General features: G+C 43.9%; 1 protein-coding gene across 1 annotated transcript in view; it reads left to right on the top strand.

The window, feature by feature from the left end:
* The first annotated feature begins 2,260 nt into the window (after positions 1 to 2,260).
* Positions 2,261 to 10,012, top strand: part of EGFR (epidermal growth factor receptor) — a 43,399-nt gene continuing 35,647 nt past the window's right edge. Inside the window, 5 exon segments of the mRNA XM_010002991.1 lie at positions 2,261 to 2,408; positions 3,192 to 3,378; positions 4,085 to 4,219; positions 5,982 to 6,050; positions 8,785 to 8,903. Of these exon segments, the coding sequence (XP_010001293.1) occupies positions 2,328 to 2,408; positions 3,192 to 3,378; positions 4,085 to 4,219; positions 5,982 to 6,050; positions 8,785 to 8,903 (591 nt within the window). The 5' untranslated portion in view covers positions 2,261 to 2,327.

Genomic DNA, 10,012 nt, shown 5'->3' with positions numbered 1-10,012 from the left:
CTCCTCCAGACGTAGCATAAACACTGCAGCTTTTGTGTAGGGCCTGTCTTGAGAACCAGGGCAGATCTTTACTGTTAATGCTGGCAATGCAGCAAGAACATCAGGCCGTTTGTGGACCCTGAAGACCAGAGAGGGCTGAGTTACATATCTTCGTTTTTGTGAGGAGTCTAAACTGCACCTGCTCCTGCATTGTACTGAGTACATTGCAAAATCACAGCATTCTACAGATTGGTGAGATGCCTAAACTGAGCATGCAAGCTGAGGTTTTGAACCATCTGAATATCCTTTATTACTGGCTTTTTCCTTGGTTGGAGGAGAACATCGCTTAAAATGTCTGGGAAGACTTTTTGACTTCTGATCAGTTGAAAGCCTCTTCACCCCCCTCCCTGCCAGCAGCACATTTTACCAGGCAGACCAGCATATGACATGATTTCTAACTTTGCCATCAAAATGCAACCTCTCCACAGAATAAGACCACTCCTGTGAGTCTGGCTGATAAGCTGTGGTCCTTGAACTTGAGCCAGAAGAAAGCAAATGCAGATTTTAAGCTTGGACACACTGAAACAGTTAAGCTTGAAACTGGAACAGAAAATCCTGCTCAGAAATGTCTAGTCGCTTGCAGAAATTCAAGGCAAATGTCAAAAGGGTAATTTTCTACACTTGAGGCTCATGTAGTAACAAGCTGCTTGATGATGTAATCACAGGCCCTGTTAAACTGTCTCCATTAGCAAGCAGTTACTACTCTGATGCCGAACACCATGGTGTTTATCTAGAAGTATAATGAGAAATAACTGAGGAATGTGAGTGAATAGCCTTGCTTTAAACATGGAGAAAGAGTATTTAATCTGTTATCAGCGTACCTCCTTAATGGTGTTCACTGGTTTGAGAAGTAACATGTTAAGCAAATGCTTTTGATGATAGATAACTGTGTTTTTATCACTGCTTATTAAGTTATTTTTCCTACTAATAAACCATCATTTGTTCTGTAAATCTTCAACAGGTGTTGTCTTATCTTACTAGCTCCAAAACTTATTTTCAGCTCTGTCAAGAGTCTTTGTTATTTGCTTTACAGCACCCCCCACAATGGTGTTACAGTTTGTGACTGGTGCTCCTAGGAGTTACAGCTCTACAGAAGTATTGTGCCATTTAGTGTTTTCTTCAAGTTAAGAGCATGCAATTCTTTCAGTGTGTTGTGGAAAGTCATGTAATCAGGCTGGGGTTGCCTTATAGCCGTGATGAAGTGACAACCTCCTTTTGCTCCTTTGGCTCCCACTGAAGAGCAAAGTTGGCCTGAAGCTTTCTGCCTGGAAAGTGTTGTGAAGTATTTTACCATGTTGCCTTCTGTATTGTTCTCCATCCCTCTGTAGTAGCATAACTCAGAGATGTTTTAATTTTAGCTGTGTATGGATAGCCCAGGTAATGACAGGATGAGTACAGTTTCTAGGGTGTCTGGTGTTCTTTTCTTTAAAGAAATTTGCATTTTGCTCTTTCATTGCACTGGATGTGGTGGCAACGACTTTTGTCAGTTCCTCTAGGTTTAGTAAAGCAGAGTAACAGAATTTCAGGTGGTGACTAATTTTTTCATCATGCTGTTATAAATGTTTGTAATCTCAGTGGTGCACTGTGTAGTACTGCATCCTTCCACACCAGCAAAGCAAGCTTAGGTGGATGTGTGTGCCAAAGTTGAACATACCAGGAAATCTGAATCTACCATTCTCCGAATATGTCAGACTGCCAAGAGATGTGTGAACCCTGATGATTCAGTTTGCTCTTAAAACCTGGACTGTAGCTTGAGGGATCCTCCAGGAAACCCGTGCTCCCTCCCACTGAGCTTACGAGGAGACCCAGTGCCCCTCAAAGTATTGGAAGTAGTTCCTCAGAGGACTCACCTTTGGTGGTACCTGGCAGCATACTGCTATTAATAGTGTTTGAAGGCACTGTATCAATGCCATCTCCTGCTTTTGATACAGAAAACTTAGTGATACTCATGTAAAAAGTCTTATTTTGGAGGTTTTTATGTAACAGAGAGTGGAGGGTTATTCTAGCTCTTCATTCTGGTGCATCTCTGTGCCTGGGAAATGCTGCACGCACCCTATGCTATTGTCATTAGGGTCATGCAAGATGATGTTCTTGTTTCTTACAAATCTTTTCTGATGCTTCACGTACTGTGGTGCTTGTAAGGACAGGGGGGCAACAAGTCTTTACCCTATACTTGTTCTTGCTTTCCTTCATGGAGTTTTCTTGTTTCCTCCACAGTTTGTCAAGGGACAAATAACAAGCTGACCCAACTGGGACATGTGGAAGACCATTTCACCAGCCTGCAGAGGATGTACAACAACTGTGAGGTGGTTCTCAGCAACCTGGAGATCACATACGTCGAGCACAATCGTGACCTCTCTTTCCTGAAGGTTAGCATTCTTGGCCAGTGTGGCCTTCTCTAGGTTTTGGGTTGGAAGGGACCTTAAAGATCCCCTAGTTCCAGCCCCCCTGCATGGGCAGGGACACCTTCCACTAGACCAAGTAGTTCAAAGTCCCATTGCACCTGGCCTTGAACACTTTTAGCAATGGGGCATCCACAACATCCATTGGGCAACCTGTTCCTGTGTGTCGCCTCTGGGAGGTCAGTTCTCTGGGTTGAGAGGAGTAATCTCCTTGTGAGAGCTTTTCTTCTCATGGAACAAAGAAAGGGGAAATAACCACATTTCATTATAGCAAGAAGCAAGAACATCAGAAAAGATAGTGGTTCAGATGTATGGGTTACAATATGATAGTATTGCCATTTTTGTTTCCCAAGCACAGCTTCACCATGGAGTTCACTGTTCCCAGGAACATAACAGGTCACTTGAAAATTTGCTGGTAGTCTTAACAGAATAGGAAAATATCCTAAGTGGTAGCCTGAGGGTTTTTCATTTATGGTAATTTTTGTAGGAGATGGAACTGCACATATTCCATAGTATCAGGCAGGAGTTAAACTACAGTAGCTGCTCTAAGGGTCAGTTTATACCTGCTTTGACTGCAGTTTTCCACATAGTCTCTTCTTGTTCTCAGGTTTATTTATTTTTTAATGAGACTCAGTGTTTTATTGTTCCTTAAAATTGAAAGATGGTTGACTAAGGGAGTGGAAGGAGGAAAGCAACTGTTGAGAGCAGAAGATTGTGATGGATTAAGCCCCTTGTTTCTTGTTCTTTCAGACAATACAGGAGGTGGCAGGCTACGTGCTCATTGCACTTAACATGGTGGATGTCATTCCTCTAGAAAATCTCCAGATCATCCGAGGCAATGTGCTGTATGACAACTCTTATGCCCTGGCAGTTTTATCCAATTACCACATGAATAAAACCCAGGGACTCCGAGAGCTGCCCATGAAACGGCTATCAGGTGAGATGAGGGCAAGAGGTGGAAGTACCTGTAATGCAGACTTCAACTATTAGTTTAGTGGTGTCAAGATCCAGTTGAAGATCTCCTCTTGAAATCATGTATCATCAAATCTTGCTTTTTTAAATGTATCTCAATGTAGTTTCCTGGTTTCCTAATTGCTTTCCTGCTGGCCAGTCCTGTTCAAAAGATGAAGAAAGTTCATAATTCCCCATTGCAGAAAGATCCAGAAAATCCAACCCATTAGCAGCGTAGTGAGATGTATTTGTGTTCTCCAAAGTGGCAAAGAAGTACCCAATCATTTTGCATTACTTGGTCCCAGCTCATACATGTCAGTATTTAATTTGTTAAATTCCAGTGGGAGCTGGTGGTGTGTGAGCTAGGGTCTTACATGGTATCTGGCTGATGGTTTCTGGCTGTGCACACCAGCAGTGCCATCTCTGCTGACTGGAGTGGCCTCTGCAGGTGGTACCAGGCCAAAAGCCACATGTAATAGCACTTTAGTGGCATCCAACTGCAGCCAAGTCATCAGTCTGAGCCTGGTGTTAGTTGCACCATCAGGGTTGCTGGTGCCTTGCAGATTATCCTTTTCCATCAGGGTAGTGTGACTGAGGCAAAGAAGTGCATGTTTTATTTCCCTTTCTTTAGGTCAGAGAGAGAAGACTTGGGAAGTTTGCTTCACTCACCATTTTTTTTCCTTCCATGGCAGAAATTCTCAATGGAGGTGTTAAAATCAGCAACAACCCCAAGCTGTGCAACATGGACACTGTTCTCTGGAATGACATCATTGACACGAACAAGAAGCCTCTCACAGTGCTTGAATTTGCAAGCAACTTGTCTTCTTGTGAGTATGAGCTTACTAAAAATACTGTGCACTCCCTCCCCCATTTCAGAGAGAAGAATGAACATCCCATCTTTCATGCAGTAGTTTTCGGGTCCACCAATTCCTGCAGGCGGGGCCACCAAGCCCCGTTCCAGGGCGAGTCCTTGCATTTCTTCACCACTGGCTAAGATGTATTTTTCATGGTGGTTAGGTCACAGCACAGTGGAGTTCTTGGGAAAGCTTCTCTTGGTTTCAGACAGTACCCTACATATGTGTTCCTCAAAGCTCCTGTACTCGCTTTCCAGCTATCTTCTGTTTACAACATAAGGCTTCACTCTAGAAAACCCATATGGGTGGGTACCTTCATGGAGTTACTGTGGGGCTTAAAGGCCTTTTGATGGTAAGGCCCAAGCTGGGTGCCATAAAACTGGTGTTTTGGGCAGCACAGATTATCCTTTCAGAATTAACAATGAACAGGCAGATAGATCCCATGCTTTAGACCAGCAGGGAGTTGAGCGTGTATTTCAAAGTTTGTGTAGCATATACTCAAAGTGGCTTCAAGCTAATCCTGAAGCCTTACAAATCCCTTGTAAAATCCTCAGTAATTTCATGGAAAAAGGAGAGTTTATTTTCCTTTCTGAGCATTTCATTTCTGGCACTAAAAATTGGCAGAAAAACATATTTTCTTTATCTTCCTCCAGTTACGTAATTGCCTGACAGCTAATAACCAACTCCTGTGTGGACACACTTTTCTGTGGAGCTGTAGCATAATCAAGGAGCTGTGAACTACACAGTTCAGCACAGGAGTTTGGCTATAAATGCCACAGAAATGCCAACCTTGAACTTTTCAACTTTTTTTTTTCTTTCTTTCTTTTTTAAAAAAATTGTTTGGTCCTGCACCAAATCAGTTAACCCTTGGACAAGTGTTGGCGTTTGCTCAGCTATTTGATGGGCAGTGGAGGGGAGGGAGAATCATGTGGTGTTAGCAGAAATTTTAACACTAGAAGGAAATGCCTCTTAAATGTGACGAGTTCCAGATTAATCTGCTTAGACAACCATTTATGGTTTTAATAACGAGCCTGTAGTCTAAAGCAAGTTGTTTCTCTGGGACTTTGCTTGTCATTAAGAGAAAGAAAGAAAGCAAAAGAGTAAGGAGGAAGGGATGGGAAAGAGCCCAGCTCTGAACCTTCAAGGCCAGGCAGGGTGTCCACCCGTGCTGCCACCACTGCACTGACTGTCCATCTGTCGTGTAGTCCTACACTGAGGAGTGTTTTTTGTCGGGGGGTGGGAGGAGGGTGCAAAGCAGACAAGTCAAATTGCTTTGTGGTCAGAGTAGCTGGCAGTTGCCTGCAAATCCAGTTGGGTTTGTTTTCTTTTTGGAGCCGCAGTGTTCAGAAACACAGATTTACATGTGGCCTGTAGCAAGCAGCTGGCACATGCCCGGCTGCAGAGCTGGCAGTGACTTGCCATTGCATGCAAACTCCAGCAGAAGGGCTAGCCGGGCAGTAGCTGAGATTCCTGTTCCTGGGAAAAATAGGCCTCTTTCATAAGCCAGACTGGCTGGGTGTTGCACTCACTTGCTCAGAGGTGTGGAGAACTGCACGTAGAGATCAACAAAGGATAAGAAATTAAAGATGAGCTCTTCAAATTTTTGAGCACTGGTATATAAGTGCTTCTTTCCCTGATTTATCAAGAAGGAAAGATGAAAATCTTTGTTTACTGCCGCTCAAGTGATCTTGTTGTCCATGTCTATAGAATGTAATACTCTTTGCTTGTGTTTTAGGTCCCAAATGCCATCCAAACTGCACAGAAGGCTACTGCTGGGGCCCTGGTGAACAGAACTGTCAGACATGTAAGCCTGTAGATTAGTTAAGAAATATCTTGTGTGACATACTAAATTTCTATCTGCTGAAAAGCTAACCTGTCAAGCACTAATTAGTGACATGTTTCACACTTGTCCTTCTCTGTCTGCTGCCTTGCAGGGGCTCCCTGAAGCAGGAAGGGAGGTGGCCTGCTTCCCACTCTGGAAAAGTACAGTTGTGGGAGGGACAGCTGTGCCCACTACCCCTGTGTAGCTCCATTTCTGGAGGGGAAACCTCAAGGTGGTTTGACTTGGGCCTGGGTTTCCCTGCAGATGTGCTGTTCCTTCAGAGGGAAAAGACTGCAGCTGTCTCCCACGTTGAAAGCTTTAGTCTATCGCCCACAACTTTCTCCCATCTGCACTTGAGAACATTTATTCTTTTAAGCTATTTTAAGAGAGAGTGCAGTAGCTGCGTGGTGAAATGTTTGCCTTCCTGCTGTTTCCTGCAGAGCCATTTTTTAATTTGTAAATGGATATATTTGGCATTATGAGGTTGTCTTGTTTTGTTGCCTGCCCTTTACTGTAAAAGTTTGCAGGTAGGGTGCTTGCCTAGTGATAAGAGATGAACAGAAACATCTGTTTAGAAGTGCTTGACATTTTGCAAGGCTTTATTCCTCCAGTAAGTAAAGGCTGAGAAGGAAGCCAATCTCAGTTTGGTTTGTTACTTCATCATTTCCTTTTTTCTGTAATGAGGATGGAAATGCAGTCTTTCTGATTCCTCTTTTCTGCTGGTTTTGTGTAAGGTTCAGTGGAAAGGCTTCTGGTCTAGATACAGCAAAAATGATATCAACACCCTGTCCCCGGTTTTCCATTGCAAAAAATTGCCTAAACCTAAGTTTAGGCTTGCAAGTATCATGCCAAATCTGTATGGCTTCTAGACCTTTAAAGAAAAAGGAACATACAGCTTCTCTCTCTTCATTTGCTAGAAGGTTTAGGGTTCTTTTCAATCAGCTCTGCCGTTTGGCTTACGCCTTGAACTGCTCTTGAGGTGAAGAGTGACTGTGAGCACAAAGCCCTTCCCAGGTCAGTCCCAGCAGCTGAGGCCACCCAGCTGTCCCATGGGCTTGCAAAACCTCAGGTCTCAACCCTGCAAGCTGCCAGCGTTTACAAACTCTTGCTGGCTTTGGGAGGATGACCAGGAGAGCATAAAACGAAAGCATTTGCAGGCTCCAACTCTCCTCTTGGGGCATTTGAGAATCTGGCCAGCTGAAAACGTGTCCCACGTTTCCATATGTGGGAAAGTTTGAGGAGATACCTATCTTTCTCCTTCAACAAACAGAAACATTGGCTGTGATACATGTTTCCAGCAGGAAGCACTAGTCAATGGCTATCAAAGTGATGAGCTGTTTTACTCCCCTGCTGATGCTTATGAAAAAAAAAAATATTTAAAAATGCTTTTTGGGTAGAACAATGTGCCTTTTCTTCCCCTGTTTCTAATTGAACGGAGGAGTTGCTATCAGAGAAGCTAATGTGTATTGTGGAAATAACCTGTTTCCTTGAAAATATAATACCTTGCTTAGAGGCCTACAAGAAAAACAAAATAATACAGTTTGGATACAAAAGTGTGTCGTGGAAAAAGATACAAACTATTATTTTTTAAATACCACTGTTACATACCCAGTAGTGGGCTACATTTTCTAGTAATTTTCTGTTAATTAACAACCATCTGTTTCAGACTTAGAGGAATTCCTGATGATATTGTAACTCACTTGTGCCAACTGCAAAGCTGGTAACTGTTTCTGTAGTGCACAGCCAAAATGCTGAGGATGCTGTAATGCAGCAGAGTAGCCATCCGGTTTCTCTGATGTCTAATGCCAGGGTCTGTGGATCAGTAATTTTTTTTTTTTGGAGAGAACAAACAATCCCATTTTGGGACTCTGGTGCAAGCACATGCTAGCCATTCATTTCTGGTTGTTTTTTTTTTAATAGTTCTGATTATCGTTTTCTCTGCTTTGATATTCAAATTGAGACAATTTCCTGATTCTCAATAAAACATTGCAGGCAGTTTTTACTTCCCTGCAAAAAGCTGAATCAGGGCCAGTTCTTCCTCTGGGTTGTTGCACTGGTGCAAACCCTGTGGGAGCTGAGTCATGAAGATAAAATTTGGCCAAGGAATTAAAGCCTAAAGAAGAGTAATACAACATGCATATGAAATCAATTTGCTGAGTTGGTCTCCCCCCTCTCCACAAATTTCAGAAATATTTTTAGTGTATTGAAGGGATCTTGACACCACACCAAGGATGTACAGTTTCTTATTATAATACAGAGCCCTGGCAGTTGTCCTGTCATGTTGTTTTCCCCAAAACTAGCACTAATAGTAGGAGATTTTCTCAACAAAACAGAGCCAGACCCTGCTCAGTTGCCCAGCTGTAAGATGCAGTGACTCCGCAGAGTTTTTCTTGGTTTGGGCATTGGTGCCCCAGGGATCTGGATGTTCTTTCTAAGCAGGACATGGCTTGCTGGCTGGGACCAGAGTGCTTAGCACCTCATGAGAGCCAAGATAACTGTGGGCTGAACTCAGCTCCTTCCCAACACCACCCACACAAGCTCTCACCCCTCCTGAGCCATGGACTTACAAGAGGACAGAATATGCATCCCTGGGGAAAATCTAGCACAGATCCCATGCCAGACCTTTTCTCCGTATTTCTTGATTTTGTGGCAGCGAGTACAGCTTACACATGCTACATTCCTGATGGTTCTGGTGTTTTTCTCTTGTGTCTTCCAGTGACGAAAGTCATCTGTGCCCAGCAGTGCTCCGGGCGGTGCCGGGGGAAGGTGCCCAGCTCCTGCTGCCACAACCAGTGCGCCGCGGGGTGCACGGGGCCGCGCGAGAGCGACTGCCTGGTAACCATGCCTGCACACCCCCACCACGGCTGCTGGGAGCCCTGGGCACGGCCAGGCAGGCTTGCAGCTGCATGTCCTCTAGCCTTCTTTTCGTCTGAGAAGGCCTCTTGAGACGTGCTGACCTGGAGGGTGTCCCAGGGCTTCCCTGCCCGGGCGGTCAGTGGGAGGGGAGATGAACTTCACAGCACCTTTAGCTGGTCTTTTACTACCTGTGCAGGTGGAGCTTCCTAGCATGTGCCAAACAGACCGTTTGGTGGTGCCTTTGAGAGCCCAGTGAGCTCTTGCAGAGTGGTGAAGTGTTTGCTGGGGGGCAACCCACGTAGACAGGTCCCCAGGTCCTCAGCTGCCACCATGGTGCAGTGCTGTGCCAGCACAGCTTTGCCATGTGCTTCCTAATGCTAATAATTTAGTTTACCAGAGCGAGAACTTGTAAGGCAAATTAAATACGATGGGACTTCACTCTCTTTGTATTTCATTGAACTTCAGACAGAATATCAAGGTAGAAACCTTTTATTCTTGCAGCAAAAACTTTGTGTGGTTTTCCCTTGCAGCAAAAACTTTGTCTTTGTGGGACCCCGGGGCAATGGAGGGGGAAGGAGCAAATGTTTGGTGTTTTTTTTTAGGAAAGAACATTCCATTGCTTTTCTACAAGAGTTTCAGGGGCGTGGTCCACACTGTGTTCTTAACTCTTCCCGTGTTTGCACTACACTTCATTCTGATTTAAGTGACACTTGAGTAATTGCCACATAAACTGTCTGGGCTGGGTTTTTTTGTTGTTATTTGTATTCCTGGTCATCTTATAAATTGCTTGGCTATGATTCCCTTACTAGCTCAAAGAGAAGACAGTTATTCTGCCTCATCTGGAAAGCCAGGGAAGAAAAAAGGGGAAAATAGAGTGATTATTAACTTTATGCAGAACTATGTTGGAAGAACCAACTTGTCCTTAAATGCTTGCTAAACTGTTCATTACCTGTGGCCAGATATAATGGTCTTAGTTTAGTATTTAGCCAGAAGTGTCAGTAATTGGCAGGAAAGAACTTGATTTGATTTAGGTTATTAACAAGCAGCCAAGGAAAGTACCATTTGTCTTGATCTGGTTACTGCTTGTA

The sequence above is a fragment of the Chaetura pelagica genome, unplaced genomic scaffold (assembly GCF_000747805.2).
Source record: "Chaetura pelagica isolate M959 unplaced genomic scaffold, ChaPel_1.0 scaffold117, whole genome shotgun sequence".
Lineage (NCBI taxonomy): Eukaryota > Metazoa > Chordata > Aves > Apodiformes > Apodidae > Chaetura > Chaetura pelagica.
This window is presented reverse-complemented; position numbering and strand designations above follow the sequence as displayed.